The sequence below is a fragment of the Nothobranchius furzeri genome, chromosome 14, assembly GCF_043380555.1.
Source record: "Nothobranchius furzeri strain GRZ-AD chromosome 14, NfurGRZ-RIMD1, whole genome shotgun sequence".
Taxonomy (NCBI): Eukaryota; Metazoa; Chordata; class Actinopteri; order Cyprinodontiformes; family Nothobranchiidae; genus Nothobranchius; species Nothobranchius furzeri.
In genome coordinates, this window is record NC_091754.1 from 2,883,567 (window position 1) to 2,901,277 (window position 17,711).

General features: G+C 44.8%; 1 protein-coding gene across 2 annotated transcripts in view; it reads left to right on the forward strand.

Moving 5' to 3' along the window:
• The window catches only part of ube2f (ubiquitin-conjugating enzyme E2F (putative)), a 51,805-nt gene extending 41,841 nt beyond the window's left edge, over positions 1 to 9,964 (forward strand). For both annotated transcript variants that reach the window (XM_015965524.3, XM_015965525.3), the window contains exon 10: positions 9,248 to 9,964. In XM_015965524.3, coding sequence (XP_015821010.1) covers positions 9,248 to 9,298 — 51 coding nt within the window. In that variant the 3' untranslated portion in view covers positions 9,299 to 9,964. The remainder of the gene's footprint in view (positions 1 to 9,247) is intronic.
• The last annotated feature ends 7,747 nt before the right edge of the window (positions 9,965 to 17,711 follow it).

Consider the following 17,711-nt stretch of genomic DNA (forward strand, 5'->3'; position numbering starts at 1 on the left):
TTAAAGCACTGGGATTGGAACATCACAGATGTCAGTCAACGGGGCAGCCTGCCAATACATAAAAAAAAAGAAGGTAAAACAGCACGCCAGCATGAGACGAGCAGAGAACAGCAGAGATCACCGTTGTGACTGCGTGATGGCTGACCGGAAATAGAAAAAAAGTCTTGAGTTTGTAACTATAAATGCAGATTGCCACCCCCTAAAGAGCAAATTCAGTTTTCTATAAACCATTTTGAGTTTCCTAATAAAAATGTTATTTGCCTGAAAATGTATCCTGTATTTTATCATCATCGTACATGAGTTATTAAAGTAAATCTTACAAAATAATTAAGTAATCAATACAACTTGAGTTTTCAGACAAGATTTTCATATTGATGATGCATTCTCTTAATAAATCCCTCAAAACTAGACGGTACTAGACTAGTAGTAAAGTATCGATATTGGTATTGGTGTCTGCAATACTGGTCCTGCATTTACTTGGTATCGGATCGATACCAAATTTTGTAGTATCGCACAGCACTAGCTGATGAAGCATAAACCAAGCTTTAGAAATCATCCTGAACCTGCTGATGTGGGAGGAGCCTCTCTCCCTTACTCAATTACGTTCTCTCTCTCTCTCTCTCTCTCTCTCTCTCTCTCTCTCTCTCTCTCTCTCTCTCTCTCTCTCTCTCTCTCTCTCTCTCTCTGTGTGTCTGTCTGTCTGTCTGTCTCTCTCTCTCTGTCTGTCTGTCTGTCTCTCTCTCTCTGTCTGTCTGTCTGTCTCTCTCTCTCTGTCTGTCTGTCTGTCTCTCTCTCTCTCTCTCTCTGTCTGTCTGTCTCTCTCTCTCTCTCTGTCTGTCTGTCTCTCTGTCTGTCTCTCTGTCTGTCTGTCTCTCTCTCTCTCTCTCTCTCTCTTCTCTGTCTCTCTGTCTGCCTGTCTCTCTCTCTCTCTGTCTCTGTCTGTCTGTCTGTCTGTCTGTCCCGGGCTCATCTACGGTGCCATTACTATCGGCTCTAGCAGCGCTGTGTGTGGGAACATAAAACAGGGAAAATAACCTGAACATGCAGCTCTGTAAGCTGTGGAGTTGGGCTCGGCTCTGGACGGTACACCCCACCCCCTCCCCCGCGCTGGCTTTTGCCGCCGCCATAACACAGGGGAAAACCCCCGGATGTAAAATAAAAGTGATGCAACTGATCCTGGATCAGTCAAAACTGCTAAAACCGCAGCTTTGACGGTCACGTGATCGTGCGGTTTGAAATCGCAATTTCGGTCCAAAAATGATAGATCGTTTAGCCCCAGACCGCGGTGATCCTCGTCCGGTTGAAGGAACACAGTTTCCATTAATGTTTTTCTTCATAAGGGGTCTTTGGGCTGCACTAGTCTGATCCCTCACCTCAGACCCGCTTGTCCTGGGTGACCCTCCTAGAGACACAAAGCCTCAGACAACTTAGCACCTAGGGTCATTGGGACACTCGATGACCCCACCCAACCCCAGTGGACAATGATGGATGTCTGAATGGACATCCCCTTGGTCTCGGGGAAAGTGTTGGTGCGCGAGTGTAGTGCCTGGATTTTTATGTTTCTCTTCCAGGTTTTTCCCTAATTTCGTTCTTTTCCTCAAACAAAGTGAGGGAAACAAAGTTCTCGGGGTTTTCATTGCTTAACATTTCTAATTATTGGACCTTCTTGCCCCTTTTGTATTTTTCATCTAAAAAATGAACAAAAACCACCAACAATTATTTAATTCATTCACATCCAACCTTGTGCTACCACTTCAGCCACAAAGTGCTAACTCGGCAAGCTGGAGAACAAACGAGTGGCTGGAAATGCGGTCGGGATAACGATCCCTGTGACATTTTCAGACAGCCACAACCCTCTGGAAATGTGCTGCTGCGTGGCTTCCGAGTAGAAGGTTAGTCTCTTGGTCAAAGCTGCCCAAATTAGGATTTGGATCTGGGGGGATATATATATATATATACATATATATATATATGTACACAATATATATATATATATGTACACAATATATATATATATACAATTTATCTTATTAGTACATGTTGCTGTGCTCTTTAACTGCAGTTAATATTGTTTGACCAGCAATCCCAATTAGAGCAGCTTCTCTGATTTATTTTGAGTCCGGCTCAAAGAACAGTTTCGCTCGCTTTGTGCTTTCATGCAGGTACAGAATAAAAGAGCCAGCGTTAACAAGAGAGCTGCTGTAGCTCAAGTTAACAGCTCTGAATCCACAGTGACATGTAGACGCAAGCAAGTAAATCCAACAAAAATACCCATAAAGCAGAACAAACTGTTCTGCAGAAGGAGGGCGGCAGCAAGATGTCAAAACAGTGCAAACGGTCGCGCAAAGAGCTCTCTCCAGCCAGATGGAACGGGGAGATGGGGGTCAAGAGCTGACACGATGAAGGGATGGATGACAAGATGACAAAAGGAGCGTGATCGAGTTCTCAACAGTAAGACGGGAGGCGTGAATGAAACCAATAAAAGTCCAGAGCTGCCGTGACTTTGTGTTCCTCTGATGCTGACTGAAATGTTTCGTTATAAATCTAAAAAAGTTTGATCCAGATAAACAGCGTCTATATCCTCAAACAACTGCTTTTCTCATCTGGTAAATTTATGTTGTTTACTCTGGGGATGGGACACGATTTAGAACATTATCTAATTAATTAGAGGCTTTGTAATAATTAAATCATGGTTAATCCCATTTTAATCGTTCAAGACTATTTGAATTTATTTGAATTCTTTACTGTCATTATGCATACACATAACAAGATTTGGTTGGTAGCTCTCAGCTTAAGACCACAAATAGAATGAAAAACATGAAGAGTAAAAAACGAACAACACTTAACCATCCCTTTAGGGAGCCATACACACGCTAGTAGAATGAGTAAAAAAGCTAAATCATTTAAAAGATATAAAAGATAAATGTTGCGCTGACTGACATTCTGATCATACTGATCGACATGTTGATTGATATTATTGCACTACTTGTTATTGCACATAGAAGATTCAAGTGTGAACAGGACAGTAACAGCATGAAACAACAGAATCATTGTAAATTACAACCAAGTAGAGGTGGGTGCTCTGTCCTGTTGGATCTCCTGAAGTCCACTATGACCTCCTTGGTCTTACTGGTGTTGAGCACCAGGTTGTTCAAAGAACACCACTGAGTGAGGTGCTGTATCTCCTCTGTAGAGGGTCTCATCGTTGTTTGTTATGAAACCCACTATGGTGGTATCATCTGCGAACTTCAAAACCATGTTTGAGGGGTGGAGGGCTGTGCAGTCGTGGGTAAATAATGTGAAGAGAGCTGGACTGAGCACACAGCCCTGTGGTGTGCCTGTGTTTAGAATTATGGTGGATGATGTTTGGTCTCCTATTCTCACCACCTGAGGCCAATTAGTGTGAAAGTCTCTGATCCAGAGGCACATTGAAGCAGAGTCCCAGGTTATAGTTTCACTATCAGCTTGTCTGGGATGATGATGTTGAAAGCCGAGCTGAAGTCAATGGATAGCATCCTAGCATTAGTGTTATGATGCTGCAGATGTGTCAGAGTGGTGTGTAGTGCAATAGAGACAGCGTCCTCGGTTGACCAGTTCCCCTTGTAGGCAAACTGGTATCTGCCCATACCAGTAGGAAGGCTGTCCTGGATGTATTTAAGGAGGATCCTTTCAAAGCACTTCATGATGATAGGGGTCAGTGCAACTGGGCGATAACCATTCAGGCTGGTTACAGCTGATTTTTTTTTGGCACAGGCACAATGATGGAGGACTTAAGGCAGACAGGGACTTGCGCCCAAACAAGTTTTTTTTTTTTAAGAGACCATGTGTAGTTTTTACCATTCATTTCTGGAAATATCCATCAAAGTGTTGTTGAAATGAAGCTCAGTTGTTGAAAAATATTGGCGGCTTTGTATCATATGACCATAAAAATCAGGTCTAAATTACATGGGAGCAGGTCTAAGTCTCTGGACGATGCCATATTAGATGCCATGTTTCCTTCTACGGGAGCCCGTGAGGACAAAATGCATTTACTGATTTGTAATAAACGGTTACAAAACTTTTGCCATTCTTAAATGTTTTACACGTTTACCTTTTCACTTGTTGCCAGTGATAAAAGGGAGTCTGATGTGCTTATTTTGCTAAAGTTTGCACTCCCCAGGGCTTTTTGACCCTAGTGGGTATCCGTTGGTAAGGTCTTACTCCAACACAAAATACCGCTTGCTTGCAACAATTTAGGAATCTACTGCCCCCATCGCCAGGAAAAATACACACTGTCACTTTAATAAAAATAATGTTAGTGAGGCACAGATGACACACCCACACTTTAATGAGTCTCTCTGGAACTACAAGGTCTGTTGGATAACTTTGGTCTCATTATAAAAGGTGAAATTAACCATTGTGGGGTTTATTTTTTATGCGTTATTTTCTGTTAATTAATTAATTGCAGGGGCTGCACAGTGGCGCAGTGGTTAGCGCTGTTGCCTTGGGGTCTTTCTGCGTGGTTTGCATGTTGTCCCTCTGCACACGTGGGTTCTCTCTGGGTACTCTGGCTTTCTCCCGCGGTCCAAACACATGGCTGTCGGGTTGATTGGCCTCAGGTGTGAGTGTGCCTGCATGGTTGTTTGTCAGGTGCTTCTAAAAGACACACCATGCCGGCAAATCGGCGTAATATTACCACAATGGTATGTCTATAAACACGCAAATTTAGCGGCATTTGTTCCGCCTCGCTTGGTAGTTAAGGTTGGTTTCACTTCAGGGTTCATTTCAAGATCCTGGTTCTGGTCTATAGGGCCTTACATGGACAAGCACCATCTTACATTGGTGATCTTTTTAGTTCCTACACCTCCAGCAGGTCCCTGAGGTCCAGTGATCAAAGCCTACTGGTTGTGCAGCACCAGGCTAAAGGCCAAAGGTGACAGATCATCTGCTGCTGTGGCCCCCAGACTCTGGACCTCTCTCCCCCTGAGCCTGAGATCAGTGGACTCAGTGGTCTCCTTTAAAAAGCAGCTGAAGACTCACTTGTTCAAGCTGGCTTTTGTATGACCTTCTTCACCTCTCTCTCTTTATTCTGCTCTCCCCACCTATCCCACCTTCCTCAGGATCCACTGATTTCCCTCTTTCCTGTTCACTCTCTCTTTCTTAACTTTTTTTTATCACAATTGTCTATTTTTGCTTATTTTAAATATATTTTTAAACATTTTCTAATTGCTTTTATATATTTTTACATTTTTTAATTTTTTGTTGTTGTGAAGCGCCTCGTGATTTTTATCTTGAGAGGCGCTATAGAAATGATATTTTCTTCTTCTTCTTCTTCTTTATGCTTGACGCGTCCGCGAGGTCCGCACGGCTCCGCGCGGCAAAATTGCGTCATTTTAACAACCACGCCCCTCCACCGCGCCTCCGCACGGCCCAAACTTTCCACACCGCGCACCTAGGAAATTTTCTAACCACGCAGGCGGTCGGACGCTGAAAAACATGGCGCCGGCAAGATCTAGTATGGCAGAGGTTCGTAAATACAGCCATTTGTATGCTTCAGCTCTCAAAGATCACCATGATCAACATGTTGTTAATTCTTGGAGAGAAATAGCTCGCACTGTCGGAAAAGACGAGGACGCTGTTAAAAATGCTGAAATGCCATGTTGTAAACAGTAATTTCTACTTCTACTATGGTGTAGTGTTGGATGCATGCCGTAGAGCTCCATGCTGCCCCCTACAGTTTGGGAGAATATTGGCTCACCGCAGAGACGAGCCACATGAACCATAAACGCTGCGAGTTGTGAAGCGCGTTCCATCCGCGAGCCGCATCACCAAGCGGAAAGTGAATGCGTCAAGCATAAACCAAGCTTAACATTGCAGTAATGGTCTGTCGTATGAGCCCTGACGCAACAGAGGCAGATGTCATGATGACGTGGGGAGTTATTGCTGCGCTCCGGCTGGCAAATTTATTGAAAATGAAAGTAAACACGGGCAATAAGGTTTGCTTTTTGAACAAAATCAGCTGACATGGCAAACTGGAGTGCCGCAGAGCTCCACGAGCCTCTCTGTTAGAGCTGAAGCTCAGATCACCAGAGACTGCTCAGGGACTGATGGGAACAGACACCTTTAGGAGCTGCTTGTTAAAAAAACGTAACGTTTTATCACAATAAAAAGCAAGTTATGTCAAAGATAAACAGAAGTCTGTGGCAGCGCAGAGACCGCCCCCATACCCGCTTTATGACGCCATCACCTAATCTTTTATAAAATTGCCGCGATTGCGCCACATTGTCGCCACGGTCTGATCTTATAGACGACCTTTATCCTCCCCAGGGAGCCGCGGTAAATCCCGTTTTGAAAACGCTCTGGTCCTGTAAAAACAGCTGTGTTGCCCTGCGATGGACTGGCAATCTCTCCAGGGTGTATCCCGCCTATTTGCCCGAAGACAGCTGGAGGTAGGCACCAGCCCCCGCCGACCCTGCGTGGATTAGCGGGTACAGAAAATGGATGGATGAATAATTATTCCAGGGTGTCCGCGGGGTTTTAAAAAGTATTAAAAAGTGATAAATTAAAATAGTCAAATTTAAGGCCATTAAAAGTGTTAAATTTGGTCTCAGAGGTATTATTTTTTCCAAATTAGGTATTATTTTTTTCAGACTATCAGGTGTCGTATTCTGAACATCGACATAGAATTATATTCCGAATGAAATGTTTTGAACGATTATAAAAACAAAACAAGCCGATTATTTGCTCCTCCCGCTTGCGCTGCCCTGAGTTAAAAATGAAGCGCTCCTCCACAGTGTTGCCAACTTGGCGACTTTGATGCTATTTCCAACAGCTTTTCAGACCCCCTTCCTGACTTTTTAAATCTTAAAAGTACCTAGCGAACACCTCAGAAACATCTCTGGTAACCCTTAGCTACTTTCTGGATAACTGTCGTCGACGTTTCCTGCAGGTTAGCTAAACACTCCGCCTGCGCTCCGGACCGTTCTTCAGGACATTAGGAAAGGGAATGATGTAGTGATGTGTCGGTCGCTAAAGAAACAGCTCTCGGAGCCGGCTCCTTGTTGGATTAACCAGAGTGAGTGACACACACACCGCACCTGCGGGCTCCTGAGCCGCTAAAAACGGCTAAATGTGCGCGTGCGGCGCGCTAAACACACGTGCAGCTTGCCCCTGATTGCTGTGAGACCGGGTTGGGGGTGGGGGGTGCAGCTGTGGTTGGGACAATTATTACATTAACTGATGGACTTGTAAATAAATAGTTTATAAATAAGGTAGAAATAAGTTCCTCACGCTGATAACTAATAACTAATCTCTCTGAGGACACGGTGCTAGTGCACGCTCCTACAGCACCTTGACACGACTCAATAAATGTTATGCAAAATTTAGTGAACATCAATTTGCATGTATTTGTTATAAATGCCACAGTATAATTCTTGCTGTCAGTATTTGCAAGATATTGGTATTTGGGTCTGTACTGGTTGGACTTAAATGAGTTAAACCAAGGTCTATAGCCCTTGGGTCATAAACTATGAGCTGTAAGTATGTTGGTCTTTTTATACTGGGAATCAGGAGTTATTTTAGTGATCATCTTGTTTCTTGTTTATTTTTGCCCTGATTGTGCCCTGAGCAGTTTTATGACTGAATAAAAACAACAAAAAAATCTACATAAATTGAAAAATCGTCTTAAATAATCAAGATCTCAATTTCAGTCACAATAATCGTGATTATTGTTTTTGCCGTAATCGAGCAGCCCTACTTTAGCATATCCGGTCACATAATGATGATGTCATATTCAGTGGTCGTTCTGCATCATTTCAGGCCTCGTGGTCAACTGTCTGAACCGCTGAACAGAAGTGCCTGGCTTATTTTCTAAGTAAAATAAATATGTGCAATACATTGTCAACATCAGTGAGTCTCTAAGTCTATTCTTTTTGTATGTTATATATGTTAAAATACGTGTAAATAGGTCGCTGATTAACACTTGCAATTTAGTGTTGTGATGGTTTTAAAAAAATTCTGAAGGTGGTAAAAAAAAGTATTAAAAAGTAGTAAATTTTACTTAAGGATTGCTGTATATACCCTGTATTCGTAATTAACACGTTAAATTCCCACCCCTAATTCGCATTTCTTCTCTGTTTACCTTAAAGATGGAGTCCATAGGGCAACGTTATTAAGGGGAAGAAGGGGAGATGTAAAAATTTGATAAGCTAAAGCTCCGCCCTTGCTCCCCTCCCCTTCTGAAAGGAGCTGAAAGCCACGCCTCATACCGCACACATGCACACAAATAGCCCTGTAATGCTAATGATCAAGTAATGTTTTTGTTATGTTCCTGCTCAGACACACCTGATCCTAACTGCTGAATTTTCTCCTCAACCTTCATCGGGTTCTGCAGTTAGCTGCTGGTCACTAGTTTTATTTAAACCTCCAGTGTTTAAGCAGGAAATCATCTAAAACCAGCAGGAAACCGGGTGGCCATGCTAGCACATCCCTGCTAATGCTACAACAAGCTAAAACAATAATCTGATGCAACTTAAGGTTGAACGCTACGCTGATCACTTAGCTCCAAGTGAAAGATACATCTCTATTCATTCCCCTCCTCTTCAACAGTTATTCAATGCAGTTGAGTTAGCATTCAAGCTAGGTCAGTGCGCTAAGCTGACCGAGGCATCTGTGTCAACCTGCAGTGCATGCTGGGTACTGGGGCATGTGTGTATGCAACTCTATTGGCCAGTGGTCTATGACTCATGTAAATGATTGGTTTTGCTACAGAGGCCAGAGGAGGGTTTAAAAACGTACCCCAGCTTCAAACACCAGTGATGAATCGTTAGCCGGCCAGCCAGCCGAGCGCTTCCTCTGTGTAGAATCAGACGAGTCTGGCAGGCCAGGCTAACGATTCATAGCTTTCATAGTTTTGTTTAAAAGGTTCTCAGAGTCTGAAACTTTGTCTTCACTAACAACTCCTGGAAAACGCCGACGTTACTCATTCCCACATGCAGCTTGGAATCAAGCCAAGAGAAGAACTATTTGAAATGAATTGTTATTAAACAAAAACATGTTTGTCTCTGAATCTGGGAAAGCGTTTGTTGTTAGCCTCAAGGGCGACCTGCTGGCTTCGTTATCACCTGCAAGTCGCTTTGGACAAAGCGTCGGCTCAATATATAAACATAAATTATCCCAAAGCAAACTAATCAGAACTATTCCAGCAGAGGAAGTTCTTCTCATGTTTAATGTCCCAACTCTGGCTGACCTTCCCCTCTTTTCCATTCAGGAGGATTTTCGGAATAAAGTTCAAGATTACATCAAGAACTACGCCAGATGATAGATGCAGCGGGCTCCCGACATCAGCCGGCACCAACCAACCTCTGCTTACACGGCCCACTCCTACATGTGTGATTCAGCAGCAGCAGGCTCCTTCCTCTGGCCACACCCCCTTTTTGTTGCAGTAAACCTCACACTGCAGGAATGAAATTAAAACGTAAAGAAATTGTTCAAAGGAAGGACTTGGTAAAAGAAAAAAAAAGCTTTAAACATGTGTGTTCCATACGTTATTCCACCTCCCTACGGCGATCCTCGGATCGAGCCTCGGCAGAAACATCTCAACATGGAGTCTCCCACCGTGGTGGAGAAGGGTCCACCAGTTCCGGGTTCCAGTGCCTGCTTTGCTTGTGTCGCTCAAGAAGAAATGCACGAGGGTTCACGAACTTTCACACGAACGACGACGCGTCAGTTTGGTTGTAATAGTTCAGCACTTCATCCGTTTCTGATCCGCCCGGTTTAACAGCATGAGAATGACCACATTAACACATGTTTTCACCTTCCACACACACACACACACACACCATCTCGGTGTAAAGAATTTATTTAACCCAAAAGTGCTTTTTCAGCTTTTTGGCGACGGATCGGTTGACAGTTGAAAATGAAGTGACTGGTTTAGATTTTATTTTGCATTCATAAAATAAAACTAATAAATGGGAATGGAATTGTACTCGTCTCTGTTTTTGCTCCTCTCCTTTCACGTCTGGTCGAGAAAAGTCTAACTTCATGTCAACTCCGGGTTTTATTTGCTCTTTGGGATTAAGCTCGGGTAAATTAGCAATAGGGAAACAAAGACGTAAACTTATGATGAGGCTTTGTAAATGTTTGCTGAAGTTTGGTTCCCAGGGCCTCCCGTTTGTCCAGCCGTTCTTCAACAGTCCACGCTGGGGCCTTTGGTCAGAAGAGTCGAGCGAAAAGCAACAGTCCGGTCGTAAATCTGCAGCTTTTTCAGCCAGAAATGATGTTTCCCACAAACTCAGCGAGAGGCCACGTGGATGTTGGAGAGTAAATAAACATTTTTAGCTCTTTGCTTTCGTGCTTGCTGGTGTTTTGAATCATAATTAGGATTTTCTGAAGGGTTTCACTCGTAGCGTTTAAACTTGAACAGTCAGAGCAGGCTCCTCGCTCCCACCAGTGCAGCAACATCAGGTAGTTTCTGCCTGTGGTGTGTTTGGCTAAAGCTGTAAAAATACACATAAGATTGTGTGTGTGTGTGTGTGTGTGGGGGGGGGGGGCTTTGAGTAATTAAAACATTTTCTTATAATTGGGGAATGAATAATTCTGTCTCATTAAAATCTACAGCATTGATAAAGAAATGCACATCAACCCTCCCACTGTCCTGATGGGTGTGACCCCGCGAGGAAAGTTGACCATTGAGCAGGACTGATGGTTCATCCCTTGAGGTCCACGAGGCAGGGGTGAGGTGGTGCTCACTCCTCACCCCTGCCTCATGGAACCAAGGGATAAAGCATCAGTCCTGCTCAATGGTCAACTTTCCTCGCGGGGTCACACCCATCAGGACAGTGGGAGGGTTGAGGCAAATAAATCACTGATGTTGACCAAGTAGATCTGCTGCTCCACCACACTGAAAGGAGCCAGTTGAGGTGGCTCGGGCGTCTGATTAGGACGCCTCCTTGGTGAAGTTTTCTGGGCACGTCCAGCTGGAAGGAGACCTAACAGAAGACCCAGGACACGCTGGAGGGACCGTCTCTCGGCTGGTCAGGGAGCACCTTAGGATTCCCCAGAGGAGCTGACCCAAGTGGCTGGGGAGAGGGAAGTCTGGGCCTCTCCGCTTAGGCTGCTTCCCCATCGCTCTGACCCCGGATAAGCGGAAGAGATTGGATGGATGGACATTAAATATTGGATTTTTTTCCTGTCATACACTGCCTGGATAAAAAAGTCTCCACCTGGATTTAACAAAGCAGACAGGTACGAGTCTCCTATTGGATAATTACTGCAACGTTATGTAACCCAACGGTGCAGTGAGCTGCTTCTCATGTCTTAAACAACCAGGTGGAAAGACACATCTGGTGGTCGTGGACACATGTTAGCCTGTGTGAGAAGGGTCAGATCATTGGCATCAAGCAGAGAAAACATCTACAGAGATGCAGAAACGACTAAAACTGGGATCAGAACTGTCCAACGCTTTATTAGAACTGGTCTGATGAGTCCAGTTGGACCCTGGTCCAGAGTGATGGTGCATCAGGGTAAGAAGAGAGGCAGATGAAGTGATCATGCCTACTGTACAAGCCTGTGGGGGCAGTGTTATGATCTGGGCTTGCTGCAAGTGGTCAGGTCCAGGTCCAGCAACAGGAAGTGCTCCAAGAACGAGGTCAGCTGACTACCTGAATATCCTGAATGGCCAGGTTATTCCATCTTCCCTGATGGCACGGCCATATTCCAAGAGGACAATGCCAGGATTCATCGGGCTCAGATGCTGAAAGAATGGTTCAGGGAGCATGAGACGCCATTTTCACACAGACCTTAACCCCACTGACAGTCTTTGGGATGTGCTGGAGAGGGCTTTGTGCAGCGGTCAGACTCTACCATCATCAGTGCAAAATCTGGGTGAAACATTAATGCGACACTGCATGGAGATAAATCTGGTGATGCTGCAGAGGCTTATGGGAACAACGCCACGGCGAATGTGTGTCGTAGTCAGCGCTAATGGAGGTCCAACAGAGTATTAGAGTGTAACCTGTTGTTGGCTGGGCGGTGCTTATAGGAGATGGATGGATTTTTGTCAACCACACAAGTTGATGTTTGTGCTTTCATTTTCTTTTGCTCTTCATTACACACGGGTTATAAGGGTTTGTTGTTACCTTTGATTTTTGTGCCATTTTTTCCTGAATTAGACTTCTTGTTTGGGAGTCTGCTGGCTCTGTTCCACCTTTACCTACGTCTAAAAATCATTTAATTGATGTATTTTACTAGAAAATCAGTTTTAATTTAAAATAGTCTTAAATTTAGGGAGAAGTCCAGCAGCCACGGGTAAATACCGTGTCTTTCTTAGGTTGTGTGTTGATTTTAAAACATTAAAAATGTTAATGATTCATATGTTAATGTAAAAAATCCAAATATAACTTTAGAAATGACGAATCAATCGTTATGAAGCTTTAGCAACTGTAGCTGCAGCACACTTTGGTTTTGTCTGGTTGTGAAGAGAATCCAGACATTCCTGTTTTTTGTAAAATTGCATTTTTCTGACATGGAAGCTCTGCAAGAGGTGTAAAAATCTTTATTATTTATAACGTTTATGCAGAAGAGCACCTTAAACAATCATAATATCCCATAAAAGCAGGTGATGCATCCTCTTCCACGTGCATGGCCACACCGCGTCTCCCAGCTGTTTGCAGGTTTGTCTCGGCTGAGAGGGAACTGCAGACGGTGCAGATGTCTGTCAGTCACACACAGCATGTGGGTTTGGAAGAAACACAATCAAACTGTACACTTGCCCTCCAGATGCAGCATATCGCATTATTCTGGGTCCACAGTGACAGCTGGCAGCCGGGTAACGAGATGGGGGAGCACTATAAATCACATTTTCTTCTGGGTCCCAACATGCACAGGCTGCTTCGTTTAGCTGGAACACGCACTGAAACAAGTCCTCATAAACCATCTTCAATTATCCTACAGCGCATGTTCCACACCTCGGTGATGAGGCGAGGAAAAATAACGAGAGGCTGCTGAAATTGTGCCCCCGTAGAGCTTCTGCAGAGAGCATACCTGCTGCCAGCCGCACATGAGGAGATGACTCGGTTTGAATGCTGGGTCATTTATCACAGAAATTGGCTCTAGCCAGCACTTTTGTTCCTCTGGAGGTGCTTTTGATCGCTGTAAGATTTAAGGAAAAGGGACTGGGTGCTTGCTGTGAGGTTGGAGTTTTTATGTAATAAAGTAATAGAAACTAAATTGATCACGAGAAGCAGAATCATCAGATGTAATGACATCAGTGTAGTGTCTGCATGTTGAGCCTTCTGTCTCAGAATCACAAGCCATCTTCTTTATGGTTCATCTTCTTAGTCACATCTTCGTGAGGCAATCGGACTAAAGTAGGGAAACACAAACCTTCTCTATCTTGTTCATTTGGCTCTCATCACGGACCTCTGCAGCGCCGGAGAACAAGGAAATGTTTTTTTCCCCCAGGCGGATACAGTTTGGATGAGATAATTCTGCATTTAAATGTTTTATTTTGGTTCCTATTGACCATCAGTTGTGAGATTTTTACTCCAAACTGAGAAAAAAGTGCTTATCAGTTCTAAAAATGGAATTCTGGTTCACCTTTAAGAGATTAGACTTCTGTATTTCATGCATTTTGAAACAAATGCAACATCCTTTTTATTTCATGGACACCAGATTAGAATTTTCCTGCACGAGTTGGGTTGCCTGCAGATGTTTCCAGGCTGATGTGGTTTCCTCTAATCAAACTGTTCTGTGAGTTTTCTCCTGCCTGTCCAGGTGTGTGTGTAAGTGTGTGTTGAGATGCATGTTGACTCACATTTGTCTGTGTGTCTAAAGACTAGTGCTTTTCTACTTCCCTTAGTTCTGCTTCAAAAGCTGCCCACACCGTTTCCAGCTGCGGGAGGCTGCAAACAACAACAACAACATGTTTAGTCACGCCAACTTAAACAGAAACAATGAAAGCATCACTGTGATTAAATAAGCTCCAGTCCTCTGCATCTGTGAGAAGACACAACATAATCACCAGATGAAATCCCTTTTTTGTTTGTTTTAAATAAAAGTACATCCAGGTATTCCATGCTTTCGTTCTTTTTTAAACACAGAAACAGTTTTGTTTACCTGTTTGTAGCTACGGTTTCGCCGACAGCTGCCGGCTTCTTCAGGCTGACGCTGATGGTGGCGCGTCACTTCCTTCTCCGTTTATCTGCGGGCAGCAGAGGACGTTGTCGCCCTCTACTGCCCGCTCTCCCCTCTCCGACGATGCAGTCCCAAAACCAGTGATAACCCTACCATACATCAGAGGCATAATGGAAAAAATAAGAGCAACAATGAAAAAACACAACATAAACACACCAACAAAGCCATACACAACAGTTAGAAACAGACTAGTACACCCAAAAGACAAAATATCAGCTGGACAAAAATGTGGAGTCATCTACGAAATCCCATGCAAACTCTGCAATAAAACATACATAGGAGAAACCGGACGCCAACTCAATACACGGACAATAGAACACAGAAAGGAGTGCGAGAAAGAGGCAAATCGTAAACACACAAGAGCAGCAAAAGAAGAAGCAGAAAGTACAATAAAAAAGTCAGCCGTAACAGAACACTGCTTAAGAGAAAACCGTATAATGGACTGGGACAGCACACGGATCATAACCACTGAACAACAAAAATACAAAAGATGGATCAAGGAAGCAATCGAGATAAGGAGACGTGGATGTGGGACCATGAACAGGGACGACGGAGTTTACACGCTGGACCACGCATGGGACTGCATCGTCGGAGAGGGGAGAGCGGGCAGTAGAGGGCGACAACGTCCTCTGCTGCCCGCAGATAAACGGAGAAGGAAGTGACGCGCCACCATCAGCGTCAGCCTGAAGAAGCCGGCAGCTGTCGGCGAAACCGTAGCTACAAACAGGTAAACAAAACTGTTTCTGTGTTTAAAAAAGAACGAAAGCATGGATTTACAAAGACACAGCAAGAACACACCTAAGACATCCAGGTATTTACAGGAGTATTCCCACTAGGCTGTATTCTGTCCTGATTGTCTTTTAAACCAGTTGGTTTCACAATTTTTGAGTAAGAACCGAGGTTTTTTTCACAGGTTCTGGGCTAAATGGCACCCACCGCCCTAGCTTTGGTGATTTCATCTTCTGGAGTCCGCTTTTAAAAAGATGATTTTATAATTCTCATGGAGGTAAGAGCCAAGAGGCCAAGAGACTGATTCCACCATCACTCAGCGGGAAAACAATAATAATCCCAATGTGGATGTTCAGAGAAAGCAACGTCAGTATTGTTCTTTTCTATTTTGACGGAAACTAAATCCCATATTCATCCTCACACACCGGTGAAATTCCTCTCCACATGTGACCAATCCCCATGGGGAGCGGTGAGCTGCAGCTGTGGCTGAGCTCGGGAACTATTGGCTGGTTTAACCCCCAAATAGTACTTGTGTACTCACATCAATTGTGAAACATCAACTCACCACAAGGTAGTGGTCAGTTGACAGCTCCGCCCCTCTCTTCACCCGAGTGTCCAAGACATGTGGCCGCAGGTCAGATGAAACAAGAACAAAGTCGATCATCTGTCATGTGCCGGGGTGAGTACTCCTCTCATTTTCCCATCTTGGAGGTGTGTGTTTCAGGAGAGGGAGGCTCCAGCTGCAGCTGATTTGCAATCAGCGGGTCTGGCTACAAAAGGAGGATGGAGAACACTCCTCGACACCGGATGATTACTACAGCTTTCCTGCCCTCTTACGACTCTTGGATTTAGTGCTCTAGTGTTTCTAGGATTTTTTGTGAACCTTTGGATCTTTTCCCTGTGCTTACCCATTACCAGGTTTGGGAACATTCTTGGACCTCTGCGACTCCTCAGGATTACTCACCTGAAGGATTTCCGGACGCAGCTCTCACCGTTCTCCATTCCTCCCGGCCGGCCCGCTCTCCTGCTCTCCTCTCGCTCCCTCTCCTGGACACCCCACTTGGATTCACCCCGGCACCCAACCTACCCTCCCTCATTCCTACGCTCCCCTACTCCCAGTAAGTCTATTCTCTGCACCCACCAAGTTTAGACTTACCTTCCTGGACTCACCTGTATCGGCTCTCCCCTCCTCAGATGTTGCGCTCCTGTTCTCGATCTCCACTGGACATTTCCAGTGCACCTTCAGTTCCCGTTTTAAAATAAAGATTTTTTTTTACCATAAAATCTGTGAGTGTGTGATTCTGCATGTCTTGGGTTAAACGCATTCCCCACACCATGTCATCATGGAGCTGCGGCTTAAGGTCACAGATCACAGAATACCTCTCACAAAACTGTCTGCTTGACCCTTACCAATCTGGGTTCAAAAAGGGCCACTCCACTGAAACTGCTCTGTAAGCAGTGACTGAATCCTTAAAAGAAGCTAGAGCGACTGGCAAATCCTCAGTGCTTATCCTGCTCGACTTATCGGCAGCATTTGACACTGTCAACCATGGCTTCCTTTTGTCCACTCTAGCATGGGCATCACAGAGAAAGCACACGCCTGGTTTGAATCGTACCTCACAGGGTGATCATTCAGTGTATCTTGGCTTGGACAATCCTCTACCATGCACCATCTTGCCACAGGAGTGCCCCAGGGCACTGCACTAGGACCTCTTCTCTTTGCCATATACACCACCTCACTGGGCGAGATCATTCGATCACATGGCTTCTCCTACCACTGTTATGCAGACGACACCCAGCTCTATCTGTCATTTCCACCGGACGACCACACTGTCTCTGCACGAATATGAAACTGTCTCTCTGACATATCAAAATGGATGAAATCCCACCATCTCCAACTCAACCTCTCTAAAACTAAACTGCTTGTCATCCCAGTAAAACCATCCATACAACACAATATCTCAATCCAAAATGACTTCCTATCTCTGGCTCCTTCAAAGGCAGTTCGAAATCTGGGTGTTGTGATTGATGAACACCTGACCTTTAAAGATCATGTTGCCTCTGTTGCTCGTTCATGCCGCTTTGCGCTGTATAACATACGAAAGATCAGACCATACCGAACACATCATGCCACCCAGCTCCTGGTGCAACCTACTGTCATCTCCCGCCTCGATTACTGCAATGCCCTTCTAACTGGTCTTCCGGCCTGTACTGTGAGACCTCTTCAAATGGTCCAGAACGCAGCGGCGCGTCTGGTCTTCAATCAGCCAAAAAGAGCACACGTCACCCCTCTGTTCATTGAGCTTCACTGGCTACCGCTAGCAGCACGCGTCAAATTCAAACTGCTAACACTAGCATACAAAGTCCGAGATGGTACGGCTCCCATCTACCTGAATCCTCTTGCAAAGGCTTACGTCTCGGCCCGGCCGCTCCGGTCATCACAGGATTGTCGGCTAGCAGTGCCTACACCACGCTCAGGACAATCCAGACTCTTCTCATGCATCGTTCCACAAATGTGGAATGACCTACCAAGCACTACCAGAACAGGGGCTTCCTTTTCTATTTTCAAGAAACTCCTGAAGACCCTGCTCTTTAGAGAGCATCTGCTTAACTAGCACCCTCCCTGCACCCGTCCCCCCTCTACTGTCCACTCCTTGTTCCCTCCTCTCCATGACTGATGTCAATGTTGTTGTTATTGTTGTTGTTGTTGTTGTTGGCCTCAAGGGCAACATGCCGATTATCACTTGTAAGTCGCTTTGAACAAACCCACGTTTCCTCTTCGGGCTCCATGGGTGAAATCCCGGCCACCA